This window comes from Papio anubis, unplaced genomic scaffold (assembly GCF_008728515.1).
Source record: "Papio anubis isolate 15944 unplaced genomic scaffold, Panubis1.0 scaffold427, whole genome shotgun sequence".
Classification (NCBI taxonomy): Eukaryota; Metazoa; Chordata; class Mammalia; order Primates; family Cercopithecidae; genus Papio; species Papio anubis.
The window spans coordinates 52,357-73,595 of NW_022164443.1; the positions used below are offsets into that span (position 1 = coordinate 52,357).

General features: G+C 41.5%; 1 protein-coding gene across 5 annotated transcripts in view; it reads right to left on the reverse strand.

Moving 5' to 3' along the window:
* Positions 1 to 20,315, reverse strand: part of LOC116268513 (transforming acidic coiled-coil-containing protein 1-like) — a 47,393-nt gene extending 27,078 nt beyond the window's left edge. Inside the window, exons 1-4 of one of the 5 annotated variants that reach the window (XM_031662137.1) lie at positions 19,453 to 20,315; positions 4,769 to 5,885; positions 1,418 to 1,453; positions 75 to 135 (exon numbers count right to left, since the gene is read on the reverse strand). In XM_031662137.1, the coding sequence (XP_031517997.1) occupies positions 75 to 135; positions 1,418 to 1,453; positions 4,769 to 5,577 (906 nt within the window). In that variant the 5' untranslated portion in view covers positions 5,578 to 5,885; positions 19,453 to 20,315. Of the gene's footprint in view, positions 1 to 74; positions 136 to 1,417; positions 1,454 to 4,768; positions 6,442 to 19,452 lie in introns of those variants that run through there. The other 4 variants (XM_031662139.1, XM_031662140.1, XM_021942232.2 and 1 more) reach the window with 4 other exon arrangements.
* Between the last annotated feature and the right edge of the window lie 924 nt (positions 20,316 to 21,239).

Genomic DNA, 21,239 nt, shown 5'->3' on the forward strand with positions numbered 1-21,239 from the left:
CTGCCAGGGGTATGCAAACTCCCACTGGGGGACCCCTGGTCTAAGAGACGTTCTGGGGATGGACACAGACTCACCTGGGAACATGCATCCAAAGCGAGAGACTGAGTTTCATGCTTCTTCACCTTACAGCCACTCCTGGAAAGAGAAGAAACACAAACAAGCCAGTTTGCAATCACACTGACAACTGTCAAGGTATGAAATGGAGCAGAGAGCAGTGTGTGCGGATAGAAGCCAAAGCGTACAGCACCACACAAATCATACATCGCCGCATGAGAGAGGCAGGGATACCTTTTATGCCTCTGAGTTTTCCCCAGAGAGACGAGGTAAGCAAAGACCTACAGTGGGGCTCATTCTCTGAAAAGACCCCCTCCGCTTGCTTCTGTGAGTTGTCAAACAGTAGCACTCTGATGTCTATGGTTTTTAATTACACGCCACCAAAAGCTTTTCAGACAGTAGAGCCTTAGCAGCTGGAGACATTCAGTTCCTCTGAGCCTCACTCACTTGGCTTTGACGTTCATTAGAAAAATCATCACACTGGACCAAATTCTTTAAAAATTCTTTATTGCTCTAAAACCCATAGACATCTCATAAAACAGTTCCAGTTAAGACTTGTGTGCTCACAGAGAAGAACTGTCAATAAAAATTATAAAAATAAAACTATGTGGGTAAACTGTCACCATTCCTATTAAGTAATAAGATGGAAGATGAATGTCACATGCTGCACAAAGCCTGAAACTGGGGAAGCTTGAACCACCTGTTATTTGTAGATTAGCACACAACTTGTGATCACAGGACTAATTCAGATTCTGTTCTAATAAACTTAGAATTTCCAGTAAAAACACCACTGTGACCAAAAAAAAGAGAAAAAATTATTTGCAACTTTTTTTCTTTTGTGAGAAAAAATACAAAGACAAGCACATAAGTTACCAGAATGTGCATAATCACTAGTTCATGATCTTCTTTCCCTAATCTTCTTACTGAGTGCTACCCTCTGCCACCAAACTCAAGTTGAGCTGACTCAGTAAAATTTATTAACTGTTCCAAGCCAGTAGCTTTATCCTACCAAAAAAAGCCAATGAGTTCCAATATCAAATAGCAGAACAGTCCCTCAAACCACTGCTGCGATGATCTTGGGGCCAAGCCAGCTTTTGGTATTGTCAAAGCGCCACATGACACCTGCCAAGCCAGGGAGCGCAAGCTCTAGCACCTAAGGTGTAAAGACCAAGCCCCACTCCCTTAGGTATGGACAACTGCAAGGCTAAGCTGACTCATGAAGTGACTGATGAAATGCAAAAAAAATCATCAGAAGATCAAACTCAGAATTAGAAGCAAACATGCTATGGAGAGATGGCTGGGGGAAGGGGGAGAGGAAACTGCCAACGGTCCCAGTGACAAAAGAAACAGCAGGAGTACTTACAACAGAAAACAGAGAAATTTCACTTGTTCAGTAGTCCTGATGCACCAACCAAATTAGAGACAGGAAAGAGACAGACAGATGGAGAAAAAAAATCATGTAAAGACTGGAATATTCAACTCTAGTCTGGCAGATGTAAAAGCTGCACAATTCTTTCTATGAGGTGAGATATAAATTAAAAATGTATTCATGAATGTTATCACTAGTGAGTGAATGATGAACAGACCTCATCTACAAAACAGACTGGTAGAAACACTCAGAAATGCCACAAATTCAAATTTATAGATGAAAAATAAACTTCCAAGAGGTCTAGCACTCCTTTCTTCTAAAAGGAACAAGAAGACAAGATTTTTGATTGCATAAGGACTTAAACCCCTATTAAGTGTATTAGATCAAGAAGTTCATTCAACAAAAACAGAATAGGGGAAAAAGGTTACTGGGTGAGGGCGGTAGAACTCGAGAGATGGTGCTTCTTGCTGCTGAATATAAAGTGTAGAATAAATTACCCTTTCTTTGGCCCAGATTTCATCTTATTTAACGCATTGGTGGCATGCAACTGAAAGATTCACAAATGACTCATCAACTTCAGTAGGCAGAAGCTTCCCACATTTAGGGGAGGAAGTACCTAGGCAGTGATGTGCCCAGTACATACCCTAAGTGCTGTCTAGAGAGAAGTAACCAACCTTAAAAGCCACAAAAAAGGGCATCCAATCAATAATATTTTCCAACAACCATTTAACTGCTTATATACAATCAAGCAACAGATCGAGAGCTACTAATGACATTTCACTCCCCTTAGCCATTCTGGGGCTGCTGAGGAACTGGTTCCTACATCTCTCTACTTTCTTGGTCCTGAAGTTGATCCTTCTGCTCTTTAAACCTCTGGGCATCTTCCTTTCTGCTGTAAGTCACCATGATATCTGGAGTTTTTCTTTAAGTCATAGCAATGCTGAGAAGCATTTCCCCAACTGACATACAGTGACAACTACAAGCACAGTGCTTCTCATACTCCTTGTACATATTTCATCCTGCATCTCATTGGTCCTTCTTTATATCTACATTTTACTCAAACTTTTTAGTAAAATGTCACAGGGCCACAAAAGGATATACAGTCAGGTGCCATGTAATGACGTTTCAGTCATGTATATGATGGTGGTCCCGTAGGGTTATAATGGAACTGAAAAACTATTGTCTAGTGATGTCCTGATGATCCTGACCCAGGGTAGGCCTAGGTAATGTGTGTGTCTGTGTCTTAGTTTTTAACAAAAATTTTAAAAAGTAAATAAATAAATAATTTTACACAAAGAAAACTTACGGAATAGGGATATAAAGAAAATATTTTTGTATAGTTGTACCATGTGTTTGTGTTTTAAGCTAAGTATTATTACAAAAGTCAAAATTTCTTTAAAAATTTAAAAGTTGATAAAGTAAACGTTACAGTAAGCTAAACTTAATCTATTAATGAAGGAAAAAAATTTAAATAAATTTAGTGTAGCTGAAGTGTACCGTGTTTATAGAGGCTACAGTAGTGTACAGTAATGTCCCAGGCCTTCACATTCACTCACCACTCACTGACTCACTCAGAGCAACTTCCAGTTCTGCAAGCTCCATTCATGGTAAGGGCCCTACACAGGTGTATTATTTTTTATCTTTTATACTATATTTTTACTGTACATTTTCTATGCTTAGATATGTTTAGATACACAAATACTTACCATTGTGTTACACTGCCTATAGTAGTTTTTTTTTTTTTTTTAAGACTGGGTCTTGCTCTGCCAGCCAGGCTGGAGTATGACATAATCCTGACTCACGGTAACCTCAATCTCCTGGGCTCAAGCAATCCTCCTGCCTCAACTCCCTGAGTAGCTGGGACTACAGGTATGCACCACCACTCCCAGCTAATTTAAAAAAATTTTTTAAAGAGACAGGGGACTGGTGGGGGGCTCTATGTTGCCCAGGCTGATCTTGAACTCCTGGCCTCAAGGGATCCTCCCACCTTGGCCTCCCAAAGTGTTGGCATTACAGGTGTGAGCCACCACACCTAGCACCTACAGTATTCAGTATGATAATGTGCTGTATAGGGTTGTAGCCTAGGAGCAATAGGCTGTACCATATAGCCTAGGTATGTAGTAGGTTACACCACCTAGGTTTGAGTAAGTTCACCTGATGATGTTCACACAACAAAATCACCAAAGGATGCACTTCCCTGTGGCTTATCCTGTGGCTAAGTGATGTATGATTGTATTATCATCTACTCAAGTTTTGTGATAAAGTAATCCTGTAGCAAAGTTAAACTGAAACTTGATATGGAATATGACCTTAGGTAATTATACTGAAAACTCCAAGGACCTTGCAAAAGTCAGATAATTTCCCAGGAGAGATGGGGGATTGACTAAACCGACTACTCAGTTTTAACTGATAATGTAAAATATTCTTGATTCTTATTAAAAATTTACCTTCTGGGCGATGAGCCAGAAATTACACATGGAGACAAGAATTCTCATCAATTTTAGTGGTAGGTTTGTTTCCCACAAAAATCATAGCTTTCTGTTTATGTAAAAAGTCTGCTTTCTACAAGACCCTTTTGGACCATTTCCCACATGTTATTGACGCTACAGAGGTAAGTTATAGGATTGGAATTTCTGTTTCATCCATAAAGAATATGAAGACGGTGGCCAGCACTGACATTTGAATTGTCTATAACATGACTCCTAACAGCCCAGCCAGGATTTCTGAAAACCATCAAATCTCTACCTGCCTATCTCATGCCATTTTTTTTTTTTTGGGGGGGGGGGATGGAGTCTTGCTGTCGCCCAGGCTGGAGTGCAGTGGCATGATCTTGGCTCACTGCAACCTCTGCCTCCTGGGTTCAAGCAATTCTCGTGTCTCAGCCTCCCGGGTAGCTGAGACTACAGGTATGCACCACCATGCCCAGCTAATTTTTGCATTTTTAGTAGAGAAGGTTTCACCATGTTAGACAGGCTGGTCTCAAACTCCGGACCTCAAGTGATTCACCTGTGTCGACCTCCCAAACTGCTGGGACTACAGGTGTCAGCCACCATGCCCAGCCTATTTTTTTTTAAACATAAAAAACTCTCTAGGGCCAGGGGAAAAGAACTTAGCTGATTAAGCCGAGGATTCAGAAATAAGGCAACAATTGGAAAAGGAAACTTCTGGTATTTCCGATTCCACACAACAGGCCAAATAGTGAAGACTGCAGGATAACGTTATGAGCTTTGTATCAACCTCGGTGCACCTCAAAGGTAAACTCAGTTCACCAAAGCCAAAAGTAGCCAGCTGCCAAACTCACAGAGAAGACACAGAGCACAACACCCAGCGCCCACTGTCACTCACGTTATTAAACGCGACTTTGCCTTCTTGGGTGATTCTAAGATTTCATTAACATGATTACCAGGGGGAGAACAAAAGTCACTGCTTGTTAAGGTCGTAGTTGGTTTAAAGGGATCCACAGATTCGTCAAAGTTATCTGGGTCAAAGTGGTAGGAACCCTCAGAAGAAAGGGATGGGGAGTTCTGCAGAATAGAGTGGCTCCCAAAGGGGTTGAAGCTGGCGTTTTCCCACTGACTAGGATCTAGCTTGGAAGATGTTTGGGAGAGAGGCCCGTCACGTGCCACTGGGTCTGTAGGCTGTTCTAAACCTGCTGACTTACTGATGCCATCTTTTTGCATCTTGGGAATCAGTTTGCTACCCGGTTTCCTGCCAAGCTTCCTTGGAAGGGCTTTCCTGGCCTCTATGTTTCCCATATCTTCTGTGAAATCAAACTCAAGTTTGAGAGGTAAGCTCCTGGACTCCTCCCCCAGCTCAACCCCTGAGTCGTTTGTGTCACTACTGAGAGTGCCGGGAGTTTCTTTAAGGTCAGGGGGAGACTTCTGCAACATGGCACCTCCTAGCGAAGAAGGACTTGTGTTCTCATCCAGCTCTTCAGGACTGAAGTGGTAGGATGCTTTGGGGAGAGGTGTACCCTCCGCAGCAGCGTCGGTGTCTGAGAACTCTCCTCCAATTGCTTTCTTCCTCAGGGGGACAGGCTTGGGCTTTCTCAGCTTGCTTCTTCTGCTGGGCACAGGCTCTGGACAGGAGTTGCCAGCTTTTAGACTGGCTTCTGTGGAGGGCTCAAGGGTGACCCCCATGCTGCCTTCCGTCATCGCCTCGTCCTGGAGGGCGTCTGGCGGGCTGGAAGGCAGAGCCTTGCCTGAGACTGCAGTTACACAGCCATGAGCTGCTTTTGTTCCAAGGGCTGCCGAGATATCCGTGGAATCCCTCGTTTCTATTGAAAATGGCCTCACAATGGAAATTTTGCTAAAATCATGTTCAGGCTCCTCTTTGAAATTCTTGACTGAGTGAGAATCAATGGTCTGCTGTGGCACTTCATTTTCTGAAGGTTTAGAACAAGTCTTAGATGAACATTTTTCAACCACTTCTGCTACAAGCTCTTCATCAGCTTCTTGTGATTCTAAAATGAAACACAAAAACCACCTATTAAAGAATTATCTTTCTGTCATTGGTAAATATCTTTTCCTACCTGAATTCATATAAACAAATAGCAAGTTCTTCCCCCTTTGCTTTTATTAACCATCTCTAAAGTTCAGCAAGGATGGCAGCACAGCCTGAAAAAGAAGAGTAGCACAACACCCTAAAATGAATTTTTCCTATCCCAAGTTGTGTATGCGCATTACCCAAGTGATACGAATGGCAACTACACCAAAAGGGCTATTTAGAAAAAGGATAAATAGAGCAAGAGTCTGCTGCAATGTATATTAAGTGATGTTAACATTCTGTAGGGTAAAACTGGCCTGGAGGAATCTTTAGAAACCAACAGCTACAGCGCAGGGAGTCAGATTGGCGCTGAGATAGTTCCTAGGCACAGCCGGACAGCTTCAGGGTCAGAACTTTATGCAGTGAACAGATTTGAATCTTTGGATGTTAAAAACACAAGTATCTTGGGAGGCCAAGGCGGGCACATCATGAGGTCAAGAGATCGAGACCATCCTGGCTAACATGGTGAAACCCCATCTCTACTAAAAATACAAAAATTAGCTGGGCGTGGTGGCACATGCCTGTAGTCCCAACAACTCGGGAGGCTGAGGCAGGAGAATCACTTGAACCAGGGAGACAGAGGATGCAGTGAGCTGAGATTGCACCACTGCATTCCAGCCTAGACTCCGTCTCAAAAAAAAAAAAAAAAAGAAAAAAGAAAAAAAGAAAAAAACCCACAAGTATCCACAGAACAGAATTTAAAAAGACTGTTTCAAAAATAAATTTAAAAAATCTACTGTGACCAACTCAGAATCATCTCTCCGTAGCCCTAAAAACTAAAAGAACCAAATAAGAAAGCTAATTTGGAAAACCAGATATGGAAATGGCTTTAAAACAAATAGCCCTTATTTTACTAAGACACAAATTATAAAACAATAAAGTTATTTTTTCTTTAGAACCTCTGTCTCTAAGCCAGACCAGGAATTCTCTAAATCACTTGTGAAAAATAAAAACCCTTTTTAATTGTGGTCTTACTAGGATAAGTGCTGCAAATATTAGGAAAGTGTGAATTAGGTGATTTCATTAAAGCACAAAGTGATTTCCTGACATAGATATCTGAAATAAGAGTAGCACAGAAAACTCAGTGAATTGCTTATAATATCTCAAGATTTTAAATGAAATTAAGAGATGACCCTCTAATCCTACTTCCTAATCCTAATCCAGGAGCAGAGTCAAGTACCACTGGAATATCATAGCAATAGTTTTTATTTTTGTTTTTCTTGAGACAGTGTCTCTGTTACCCAGGCTGGAGTACAGTGGCCTGATCTTGGCTCACTGCAGCCTTGACCTCCCCAGGCTCAAGTGATCCTCCCACCACAGTCTCCCAAGTAATTGGGACCACAGGCATGAGCCACCAAGCTTGTTAATTTTTATTTTAATTTATTTTTTATGTAGAGACAGGACAGCCAAGTTGCCCAGGCTGGTCTCACTGGGCTCAAGCAATCTGCCTGCCTTGGTCTCCCAAAGTGCCGGGGTCACAGGTACAAGCCACTGCACCAGCCTGTTCTTTTTTTTTTTTTTTTTAAGGGGTCTCTCACTCTGTTGCCCAGGCTGGAGTGCAGTGGTGTGATCATAGCTCACTGCAGCCTCAAACTCTGGGGCTCAAGCAATCCTCCCACCTCAGCTGCCTGAGTAGCTGGGATTTGGAATAGTTTTTTTAAAGCACTCACACACCTTTCTCATGAATCTTTTATGATTATTATTGGGTAGTGGTTTATAAATTATACTTCACAAATATACTTCAGATATTCTACAAATGTCCAATTAAAATTTTTCTTATAAATATATGTTTATTATTAATACGAAGTCTCAGTGCTTCATAACCAGAATTTGGTTTAACATATTTCAAAAGGATTTTTTTAAAAAGAGATAGTAAGTATGGCAAAATCTTGGTAACTGTTGCCCAGGGATAGGTATATGGGAGTTTTCATTGTATTATTTTCTCTGTCATACAGTTGTGAAACTTTTCATAATAGAAAGTTTAAAAACTCAACTGCAATACACACAAAATTTTAACAAGAACATTTTAAACTGTACTGACAATTTCACTTATGTGTACAGAGTCTATTATCTCTGTCCATGTATGCGAACTGTTATAAATGTGTTATTGTTTCTTTGTGCTGATGATGGGGAGACAGACAACTGAAAACAAGCCATCAACACCCTAGGGCTGCAAATATCCATGTGTTTCCGTGTACAACTGGCTCAGTCAAAAGACAGGCCCGTTGTCCAACACTGAGTCTTGATTATATCAAGGTTTAGATAGTTATCACTCCTTTTAAGTGTTGGTGCTTATTGTCAGCTTTTTAGATTCAACACAGGTGGTATAATAAAAATATGTATTTTGCCTTTGTCCTCAGTCCCTGGCACAGAGCTCCCTACCCCTGGAACCCCCTGACTGGTCAGTGTCTTTTGTGTGCTAATGAATGACTGGGTGCTGGGGGTCCCCTGACAGCTGCAGGAACGGGTTGGTCACCAGAAAGACCAAGCCAAATTAGAGGGTTGCAACTTTCAGCACCATCCCCACTCCTTCCAGGGAGGGGAGAAAGGCTGGAAAATGAGCTCAATCACCAAGGCCAATAATTTAATCAATCATACCTATGTGATGAAACCTCTATAAACACTCCCAAACGACAGGGACAGGGAGCTTCCAGGTTGGTGGACACGTTGACTTACTGGGAGGGTGGTGTGCCCAGAGGGCGTGGAAGCTCTGCACGCCTGCAGGTATGGGGATACCTTGCCCTATGTATCCCTTGCATTTGGCAGTTCCTGAGTTGTATCCTTCATAATAAGCCAGTAAATGTAAGTATTTTTCTGAGTTCTGTGAGTCGTTCTAGCAAATTACTGAAACTGAGGAGTTCTGAGAATCCCCAGATTTATAGCCAGTTGGTCAGAAGCACTGAGACTTGCAACTGGTATCTGAAGTGGCGGCAGTCTCGTGGGACTGAGACCTTATCTTGTGGGGTCTGCACCAGATAGTGTAAGAAACGAACTGAATTCTTGGAAACCCAGTTGGTGCTGGAGAATCTGAGAACACCCAGAACAGGAAATGTGCCTTTTAACAGTGACTATTTAAGAGACACAGCACTAAACTATCTGAGATTTTTAAAAATGATACTTCTAAATATCTCAGTTTTGTATTTTCTACCAAAAAGATTTAAACTTATGAGGAACCACTTTATGTACTATTTCTAAAATTTACATCTATAAAATTAATAAATTGGACGAATTGTTAGATATTGTTAATAACTCAAATCTGAAACACAAATTCCCCTCTGCTCCTCTTTCAGACTTTTGGAATAGTTTAATTAAGGCATGCTCTCAGGCACTAAGCTGAATTATTAAAAAACTTATCTGCAACTACTGACCTGCATAAATCAAGGTTCTTTCAATCATGTAACCCAAACACTACTGAAATAAATTTGATTCTTTTTTTTTTTTTTTTTTAACACGGTCTCACTATGTTGCCTAGGCTGATCCTGAACTCCTGGGCTCAAGCCATCCTCCCGCCTCAGCCTCCTGAGTAGCTGGGATTACAGGTGCATGCCACCACATCTGGCTTAGTTATTAATTAGACTCTGATTTAGTTATTTTGTATGTTTCAATCTCACAAATCTCATTTTTTTAAAACTAATGTTTTTAATCTTTACAACTATAATATATGTCACCTTAAAGTCTATTATATATTAGAGTCCACATTTTTTTTTTTTTTTTGAGGAAAAGGTTCCACTGCCTTAAGATTTTGAAAACTATGGTTAAAGTGGAAAGTGCATCTCTAAAAATGGTGATATGGAAGTAAGTGGGGATAAATAACCCTTCTAGGAACTTAATACACATATCCTTTTAAGGAGAACTTCAGCATCTCTCAGTTGTACTACAGATGACCTCACTGTAAGTAACAGATCCTGAAAATCCTATACAAGAGGTTGTATTTTAACGTCTTTATCCTGGTGCGCCCAGCAGGAGTGGATGGCGTGGCATGGTGGGAGAGCCACCCTTTCCATATGCTGACAAGCAAGAAATGGTCCTGAGCCACTGTTTCTCCATCTAGAAAACTATGTTACACTACATTTTACTACAAATCAAACTGATATACTGGAAGAACTTGTTACCTAACTAAATCATGATGGATTTGGTAAAAAGAAAAATTCTACTTCTAAAATATTGGTATTATACATGCATTTTCTTGTGTACAATTTATAAAGTGATATTTACCCATAAACTAATTAGCCTATATTAAATGTTAGGACAAGAACTACCTCCTTTCATTTGCTTTGGATTTGTTTTCCAATGGATTTTTTTATTTGGTTATTTCAGTACTTTGGTCTATAAAGAGGTGATTCTGGGCCAGATATGGGAGGTTTTCCATTTATTTTTGAAACAGTCTGATTACTTAAACCCTGTTCTGTGGAATAGGGAATACAGTTATGTGTTGGTTAACAACAGATTCTGAGAAATCTGTCATTAGGTGATTTCGTCATTGTGCAGGTCACTGTGTGATCATTATAGAGTGTACTTGACACAAACCTAGACAGTATATCTACTACATACCTATTGTATAGTCTATTGCTCTTAGGCTACAAACCTGAACAGCATGTTACCATACTGAAATACTGTAGGCAATGGTAACGCAATGCTAAGTATTTGTGTATCTAAACACAGAAAAGGTACAGTAAAAATATGGTATTATAATCTTACATGATCACATCATATATGCAGTCAGTCACTGATCAAAACATCATTACGTGGTGAATGACTGTATTTGTATTTTTAACTTCCAACCATTCAAATCTGCTCACTGCATAAAATTCTAATCCTGAAACTGTCAGGCTGTGCCTGGGAACTCAGTACCCATCTGCATGCCTCACATTTAAGCTGTTGATGTCCAATGGCTCCTCTGGACCTACAAAATGTTAACACCACATCAGATATACTGCAGTAGACCCTTGCTCTACTTAGACTTTTCCTAAATAAGTTCTATTTGCATTATCCAAGTGATACAAATAATCAACAGATTCTCTCTCAAGAATCTGAATTAAGACAGTAAGTGGATCTGTAGGAGGCTGAGGTCAGGATAAAATAGAGACAGAAGACCATCCTATACCAGTTGGCAAGTGATAGAGAACAGAGGTACCTGAGGACTTTCCAATGCCCACAAAGGCCTACCTACACTGCCCCAGCTTAATTTCCATGAAACTCCCCTTTCTCAATGATGTATACGTATTTAAGCTAGTCTGAGTGGATTTCTGCCCTTTGAGACCAAATGTATCCAAACTAAAGTGCACAGAAAACTCAAGTCCCAAGATTCTGAGATCAACTGATGTCACCTAATAAGAGACAAATACATAAACCCTTCTGATATGAAAGGATGCGCATTACAATCACGTCCTATGCAATGTCTTCAAGGAGCTCAGAGATAAAGAGCAAACCTGTATGTAAGTACAGGATGAGAGACCTACCTGAACAATCAGCCAACATTTTCTAACACGCAATTGCAGTTAACTGCAAACTCAATACAACCATGGTGGCATACCTGAGCACAAAGCAAATGCAATCTCAGATCCCATTAACAGATAAACAGAAACATCAATGACAACAGTACTGAGTAAAATGCACTGAGGGTTTGGATGGACCAGGCAATGGGCTACTAAGAGCTCACTGATATTATCCTATTGAACCAAGACATCAGTCTTTACCAGTAGGCAAACCCAAATCTGTCCAAACTCTAAGGCCTGGGTACTAAACCACAGATTAAATTCATCTCTTGATTGCCAGAAAAGTTTCTTGTAGTCTCCTCGATTGCACAACATCTGGGATTGTGAATTCAGTTAGATTCTGAATTCAGTTCTAAGCTCCTCATCTTAAAAAAATTGTGAACAAAAATGAATGTCCTTAGAGGAATGTGGATCAAGGTGGTGTATCTGTAAACAATCAGTCTAAGATATTTAGCCTAGAAAACTAAGAAACACTATAGAGTCTGCAAATATTTTAAGGGCACTTGAGGTAAAGGGATTAGAATTATTGTAGCTTCAGAGGATAAAATTAGGATCATGTGGACAACTATTAAGAGGAAAGTGGATTTCAACTCAGTATAAAACAAACAAACATGCATTGAGTGCAAAGAGAAGCCAGCTCCCTATCCATCAGGAATGGTTCACCCCTCCATTTCACTCACATATTCACTCAGTCATTCAACAAATACCCAAGCATTTTTATGTACTGGGCTCTGCCCTTGGCACTGGGGATGTAACAGCAAGCAAAAAAGAGGAGGCTCTGTTCTCCTGCAGTTTAGAGACTAGCAGGATAGAGAGATATTGATTAAATAATTACTGAAAGAATGAAAGGGAGAAATGAGGCTGGGAAAATAGAAAGGCATCATGCTTACAGAGCCTTGCAGGCCTTGTCAAGAATCTGGTTCTATTCTAAGAGCAACAGGAAGCCATAAGGAGTTTTTAAGCAGCAAAGAATATACTCAGGTTTATATTTTGAACAGACCCCAGTTGCAATGTGGAAAAGGATTAAAGAGGGTAAAAATGGAACATGTAAAACTGCTAGTATGTTATTCTAGGGGCTTTGACAAGGGTGATGCTAATGAATAGGAAGTATCGGGGGGAACCCACCCCCAATATTTCAACGTAGGTTCTTTCTATTTTCCCTAAGTGTCAGCCAATCTGAGAAATAAAGAGAAAGAGTACAAAGAGAGGAATTTTACAGCTGGGACGCCGGGGGTGATATCACATATCAGTAGGTCCATGATGTCCCCCGAGTCGCAAAACCAGCAAGTTTTTATTAAGGATTTCAAAAGGGGAGGGGGTGTATGAACAAGGAGTAGGTCACAAAGATCACGTGCTTCTGAGGCCAATAAAGATCACAAGGAAAAGGGCAAAGCAAAGATCACAAGGCAAAGGGCAAAATTAAAATTACTGATGAGGGTCTATGTTCAGCTATGCATGTATTGTCTTGATAAACATCTTAACAGAAAACAGGGTTCAAGAGCAGAGAACCAGAATTTACCAGGCTGGAATTTCCCAATCCTAGTAAGCCTGAGGGTACTGCAGAAGACCAGGGTGTATTTCAGTCCTTATCTCAACTGCATAAGACAGTCACTCCCAGAGCAGCCATTTATAGACCTCCCCCAAGGAATGCATTCCTTCCCCAGGGTATTATTAATATTCCTTGATGGGAAAAGAATTCCGCGATATCTCTCCTACTTGCATGTCCGTTTATAGGCTCTCTCCAAGAAGAAAAATGGCTCTATTCTGCCCAACCCTGCAGGCAGTCAGACCTTACGGTTGTCTTCCCTTGTTCCCTGAAAATCGCTGTTACTCTGTTCTTTTTCAAGGGGCAGGGATTTCATATTTTTTAAACACACATGCTCCACAATCAATTTGTACAATAGTGGTCCTGAGGTGACATACATCCTCAGCTTACGAAGATAACAGGATTAAGAGATTAAAGTTAAGACAGGTGTAAGAAATTATGAGTATTATTTGGGAACTGATAAATGTCCATAAAATCTTCACAATTTATGTTCAGAGATTGCAGTAAAAACAGGCATAAGAAATTATAAAAGTATTAATTTTGGGAACTAATAAATGTCCATGAAATCTTCACAATTTATGTTCTTCTGCCACGGCTCCAGCTGGTCCCTCCGTTCAGGGTCCCTGACTTCCCGCAACAGGAAGAGAAGTTATACTCTAGAGAGGAAATAAGGAGGTGAGACTGATAAGGCTGGGTGATAAGCTGGATACAGGACTGAAGTAGGAAGAGGTAGCAAAGATGATTTGTAAGTTTGAGCCTTTGAAACTAGAAGACTAGTGCCATTCAGTGAGATTCAGGAAATACTAGTGAATGCTTAGGGACTGTTGGAGTAGGGCCATGGGTTTGGCCTTGGACATGTTGAGATCTGTTTCAGGTTTTGTTTTTTTTTTTTCATCATTCCATATTTCATTTACAAAATATTTAAACATAGCTTAAATACATTGTTATACTTTATTTATTTTAGAGACAGGATCTCACTCTGTCACCCAGGCTTGAAGACAGTAGCGTGATCCTGGCTCACTGCAATCTCGACCTCCTGGGTTCAACCGTTCCTCCCTCCTCAGCCTCCCAAGTAGCTGGGACTACAGGCACACCACTACATCCGGCTAGTTTTTAATTTTTACGTACAGATCAGGGGGTCGTACTACATTGCCTAGGCTGGTCTCAAACTCCTGGGCCCATATCATCCTCCTACCTCAGTCTCCCAGAGGGATAGTATTACAGGTGTGAGCCACCATACCTGGCCTGTTCGGGGATTTTGAAGCAGAGATGTTGAATAGGTAGAAGTATGTTCAGAGAAGAAATCTGGGCTGGGAACAATATTTGACATCACCAGAGCCATGGATATAGATGTGATCATCGTAATTCACACTGAATACAACATAATAATAAGTGATATCCATTCTACACTTTCATCTTTGAGCTTTAACATATTTTAAATCCTAATTTTAAGTTTTAAATACTTATTTATTTTTTGGAGACATGGTCTTGCTCTGTCACCCAGGCTAGAGTGCAATGGAGCACTCATAGGTCACTGCAGCCTCAACCTCCTAGGCTCAGACAATCCTCCTGCCTTACCCTCCTGAGAAACTGAGACAACAGGCATATGGCCAGCGTGCCCAGCTAATGAAAAAAAGAAATTTGTAGAAATGGGGTCTTATTATGTTGTCCATACTGGTCTCAAACTCCTGGCCTCAACTGATCTTTCTGCCTTGGCTTCCCAAAATGCTAAGACTACAGGTGTGAGCCACTGCACCCAGCCAGAAGTTTATTTTAAAAAAAGTTTACCTAAAAAATATGAATCTAAGATAAGATAAAACCTGAATTTTAAACAGATTTTTAAATTAAAAGAGTAATATTATTGATAATTACATCATAGGTATAATGACATGATCATAGGTGGTATCATGATATCTGGAATTTGCTTTTAAAAATACCTAAGTAACAAAATGAAAAAACAAAAAAAGGAGGATGGTGGAAGCAAGTATGGCAAAATCTTGATAGTCCTTTATCTGGGCAATGGGAATACAAGTTCTACTTTTGTATGTAGTGTTGGAAGCTGATCCTAGTTTTTTAAAGATTTTTTACAGTTACACAATTTCTCTCTCACTCTTTTTATCATGGACTCCTAAACATTTACTACCATTCTCCTTCATAGGATCCCAGGGCTGGAATATACAGGGCTATGTGTTCTATCCCTGTAGCTTCCAGAAAACCTAAGGGTTAAAGGGAAGGGAAGTAAAGCACTACCAACACTCAGCTATCAGGAGCTGAGAAGCCCTTTTCCCCTCCTTCTGTAAGTCCCACACTCATCCACCTCTTGGGGTTCTTTTTTTTTTTTCTGTCACCCAGACTCCTTCACCATCAATCCCAGAGCCCCCAAAGAAAGGAGTCTATGAGAATTACCTTTTGCCAAACTCTCTCCTAGCTTATTATTTCTGCCCTAATCTCCGTAACACAAGGACAGGGCCTTTCCCGCTTTCTTCCACATGTACCCACTCCTTTTAGAGTCTTCCTCCTCTCTCCAGCATCTCCACCAGCTGCTTTTACCAAACTGAGTCCCTGAGATTCTCAAAACGCGGTGTGCACCAATCAGTGACAGGGGCAAAGCCACCTGAGAGCCAGGGAAGGAGGAGGAAAGAAAAAGGAGCACACCTCAGCACAAGACAAAAGCTCTAAGTCTGACCCTGCCCCAGCAACTGTCCCTGGACACCAAACGCTCTGCAGTTTAAGAAGGGTCAACAGCCGTGTCATCTCCTCACCCTACACCTAGGAAGGGTAGTACTGTGTGAGATGGCTTCACCCCCACATGCTCCTCACTGGTATTTGTGTTCCTACATCAGTCAAGCAGCTGGGAATCAAGAGATTTATGCAAAGTTAGCATCAGTGACAGGGAGCCTTATCTGCTACATTGTAAAACGCATGGCCCTGTCATGGTGGAATGGAGAAGGAAAACAAACACCATCCCACTCAGTCCCCAGGCTGAGCAGAGGGCTGAAGGAACTCCCCTGAAAAGACACCCTCGCTGAGTCATTTCTTGGCCAGCTCAGGGCAGGTGCCAGGTAAATAAACTTGATCAGCCCTACACCAAGTCACTGCAGACCCCATATCTCCGTCTGGCACCTTCAGTCACCAAGAGAAGGTCCAAACAGGCAGAGGCAGTGGGTGGGAGAGGAATGCTCATTTACTTAAACCAGTTTGGGGAGCCCTGAGAATGAAAAAAAAAAAAAAGAGAAAAACAAACTAACCACATAACTTGAAAAGGTATGTTTGGGTAAGATTCTATTTGCATTTACACTATCAGCAAGTGTCTCAGTACCAGCTGACCCCACATACCTCGTGCTGCCCTAAAACACTAGGCAGGGCCCAGCAGCTCAAGCCTGTAATCCCAACACTTTGAGAGACCAAGGTAGTGGGGATTGCTTGAGCCCAGGAGTTCAAGCTCAACCTGGGCAACATGGTGAAACCTCATCTCTACAAAAAATAAAAGTAAACTAGCCAAGCATGGTGGCACATGACTGTAGTCCCAGCTATTCAGGAGGCTGAGGTAAGAGGACCACTTGAGTCTAGAAGTTGGAGGCTGCAGTGATCTATGATCACACCACTGCACTCCACCCTGGACAACACAGCAAGTCCCTGGGAAATGAAAAGAAAAAGGAAAGGAAAGAACCTAAACTTCAAGTATTCCACCACGAGTAACTTTTAGTAATAAGTTACATATCCAGATCCTCAGTAGGCTCCAGGTCCGAATCTCCCATAACAAAGAGTTTGGGCCACAGCAGTCAGGCCTTGCTTTTCATCTGAAAGCACTGTTATGCAACTAACCTACCTTTATGGGCCTTTCCATTTTTATAGAAATCCCGTGTTCCCTAAACACTTTCTTCCAGGGCACTGTTAGGCTCTCTCTCTAGAATGAGTTTGATGAGTTTGATTCTGACAAGCACAGCATTGCCTGGAGGCTTGGTGAATACAGACAGAGATTAGATCAGTAGATGAATTAAAAGCAAACACAGAGGAAATCCACAAATAGACCAAAATTTCCACTTCTGGCCCATTTGTTACTGTTAATGAAACTCTTCCTTTCAATAGTCAGCTTTCCCTAAATCTAAAAGGTTGTGTGAATCGCCCACGGGTGATCTTAAACAGTAGATGCTTTTTATGCTTATTCAGGGTAAAGACTATTCTCAGTAAAAAGAGTTCTTCCCTCTCTCTATATTTTTTTTAAAAGAAAAGGCACGGAATGCAAAATTTTAAGGATTAAGGGAAACAGCTTAACATTATAGTTTGCACTCTGGTATGCTGAATATATACTGGGTTAAAATTCAAATCTACGAAAAAACTTGAAAGTCTTAGAAGAGAGGAAATGTTATCACAAAATATTTTTGAAACTTCAGAGAAATGTATTCAACTAACATACTGAGAATCAACTGGTTAGCTGCTTTTACATGTAGAATCTCATTTAAGAAGAGATAAGACAGCAACCACTTGGAAAACAATGTACATTAACACTTCAGATTTGGCATTATTCTCAGCTATGCTTGACTTTTCCCTCCCAGATTTTAACTGTATGGCAAAATATTGTCTAAGAGCTCCTTTTAGATCTGTCCACCACTTCCTTTCCTTTCGACAGATAGTCCTTTTTATGGGTTTCTAAACATCTGATATGATAATTGAGAAAGCTGCCAGAATTTGGACAAGTCTCCTGTATTCTCACATACACACGCTGGCTCTCTTTCTGACCTCAAAACACATAAACAGTATCTCATATCCAAGTGGCTTCAGGATGGGGGCTGGCCACCAGAAAGACCAAATGCACAATTAGAAGACAGGAATTTTCAGCACTCTCCACCCCCATCTCTGAAGAAGGAAGGGGGCTGGAGACCAAGTTATAAAAACTCTTGGAAGTATGAGCTTCAGAGAGCTTCTGGGCTGGCAAACACAGATGTGCACGGAGAGTGGCGTTCCCAGACAGGGCATGGAAGCTCCGCGCGCTCCTCCTTATACCCAGCTCTTCCATGTGGCTATTCCTGAGTTGTATAACAAACCAGTAAACTTTAGCATTTTCCTGAATTCTCAGTTATCCTAATGAATTATCAAACTTGGGCGAGGGTATGAAAACCCCAAAACTTGTAGAAAAGTCAGACAGAAGTGCAGGTGACTGGGATATGGGACTTGCAACTGGCATCTGAAGTGAGAACTGTTTTGTGAGATTGAGCCCTTAAGCCTTTGGAGTCTGAGGCTAACTCGAGGAAGTAAGTATCAGAATAGAACTGACTTTTTGAAAACCCGGTTGGGGCTGGAGAATCAGAGAACTGGTATAGAAAAGAACTACATATTCCACAGGCTACAGGTTAGCCACTGATACATAAACACAGTCTATTGAGCAGCAAGAATACAGGCCTAGAATCCTTCTTAGTAAGCACAAAAATATCTTCTTACCCAAAACCAAGTCCCCTTCTACCCATTTCTCCTCTGCCTCCACTTCATCACAGGACTCCCATTCTCAACCTAGCCAGCCCCATCCTTCTTCCTCCTCCCAAGATAGAGGGATGGACTTTATATTCTCTCTCTCTGTCTCTCTCTCTCTCTCACTCTCTCTCTCTCTCTCTCTCTCTCTCTCTCTCTCACACACACACACAGGCAGACCATGACTCAATCATGCTAGAGGCCCCCCCCCCACAATTAATTCTAGAGCTATCTTCATTCATTTAATTTCTCTTCATTCACAGGATGAACCTGAGAAAACCCAAGTGGACCATAAACCAAGGAAGAAGGGCTCCAGGGTTCCTGCTGATGGCATGATAGAGTGAAGGATATTGCTCTGTGCTGTCACACCACTGGGAGTAGGATGGAGCCAGGATGGAAGCAGACGGCCTGTCTCTAGAACAAACCCCTGGGGCCATGCTTCTGAGCACTCAGAAGTCAGACAGGGAACCCACATGACCACACTGGGACCAGGTATCTCAAATAGATGGAATTATCCCCTAGCTCCTCTATTCTGTCCTCATTAGTGGAGGTGACCTCACAGCTTCACACAACTGCCCAGGTTGCAATATGTCTCATATTAAGCAAGCCTCTGACAACAAGAGAATAGAAACCCTGGTTACCAAGGCAGTGGCCTAGATTTCTGAATTCAAGCCCCAAGTGTGCATCTCTGCCACTGAGGGCCACATAGAAGACACAAAAAGGATGCCACAAATTTGGAAGGCTCACCACTAATGGTGAAATTTTACAAACATATAAAAGCAACTGACTGTAAGCCGTAGTGTTAAGAAATTCTAATAAACATCCATACCAGATGTTCAATGTCGGCACTCTGTAATTCATTTAAACTGGTAGTTTTGCTAGGACCTGAAGCCCTAAAATTGAACCACAGAGTATCTTCTCAGATCACCATCCAACCAACCAACCAACCAACCAACCAACCAAGCACAGGTCCTTACCACCAGCAGCACACCCTGTGCTGGGCACAGGCACAATGGAGTCCCAAAATAAGTGCAAGGGGCCTATTCGGCATCCAGTTAAGGAGGCAAAAGCCACACTCAAAGCCCCTTGAGACCAGCTGAGTACTGAGTCAGGAGGAAAGCCCTACCACCGCCTCATAGGCCTGCCACTTCAAGGCCCACAACACATTTGCGCAGAAAACCCTGCAGCTGGACTTCTGCTTTTAAAGGAGTCATTTCCTGTGTCACCAGAATCCCTTTCTCAATGAATTACTTCCTTTTTAAATTTGTTTTCATATTCAGCAAAAGAAGAAACCTCTAGAAAAAATTATGCTTTATTTTTGAAGGCCAGCTGACTTGTATTTTTAAAGGATCTTTATTATTGACTTAGAAGTAAGCTGCGAAGAGGTGGGAATGTGAATAATTCATCTAAGGTATGGGCTATGAGAGAGGTTAGGAAGCCAAAGAATAGATCATGCTCAGTGAGTCATCAGAGAAGAAAGGAAACAGCTGCTCTCAATGCTAGCCAAAAACAAATGGGTCAGAGCCCAAAGATGACTTCCTAATGGGGCACTGATGCCCTTTGAGCCTGATACTATAGGATCTATGTTCTGCTATCCCTCAAGAAATAGGGAAATAGGTCCAAAAATCACTTTAATTGTCCTTTCAACTCAATCTTAGTTCATATTCCTTTGGTAACAAGGGCAATAATCTCTCCCCTCAAGTGCAACTCACAGAGGAGGAGTAAATCACAAATGTTAAAAAACTTCATAAACCGTAGACAGTTGGGACGCCAAGTCAGGGAGATCACTTGGGCCCAGGAGTTTGAGATCAGCCTGGACAACATAGGGAGACCCTGATTCTACAAAAAAATTAAAAATTAGCTGAGTGCAGGGGTGTTTGCCTGCAGTCCTAGCTACTCAGGAGGCTGAGGCAGGAGGGTTGCTTAAGCCTAGGAGGTTGAGGCTGCAGTGAGCTGTGATAGTGCCACTGCACTCCAGGCTGGGCAAAAGAGTGAGATCACATCTGAAAAATAAAAAATTGCAACAGGTCGGGTTCAGTGGCTCACGCCTGTAATCCCAGCACTTTGGGAGGCTGAGGTGGGTGGATCACCTGAGGTCAGGAGTTCGAGACCAGGCTGGCCAACACGGCAAAACCCCCATCTCTACTAAAAATACAAAAACTTAGCCAGGCATGGTGGTGGGTGCCTGTAATCCCAGCTACTTGGGAGGCTGAGGCAGGATAATTGCTTGAACCCAGGAGGCGGAGGTTGCAATGAGCCAAGATGGTGCCACTGAACTTAGCCTGGGTGACAAGAGTGAAACTCCATCTCAAAAAAAAAAAATTGCAACAGTGGTTAACACTGGGCTACTCTTGACGTTGAGTGTGAAAAATGCAAAGGAATTTAATGTAAAATTTGTTCTAGAACAATTGTTTTCCTGTAATTAAAAATTTAGAACAAATAAAATACTTCATACTTATACAGCCTTCAAAGCACTTTCATAAACATTACCTAACCTGATCCTCAAATTAACCCTGTGTAAAAGGCACAATAGGGCTTATTAATTCCATTAAAAAATAAGAAAAGATACCATGAGTATCTAACAAATTAGACAATTTCGATAAAATAGATCAATTCCAAGAAAGACACAAACTACTGAAACCAACTCAAGAGGAAACAGAAAATCTGAATGAATCTAAAACAGGCAAAGAGGCCGGGTGCAGTGGCTCAAGCCTGTAATCCCAGCACTTTGGGAGGCCGAGACGGGCGGATCACGAGGTCAGGA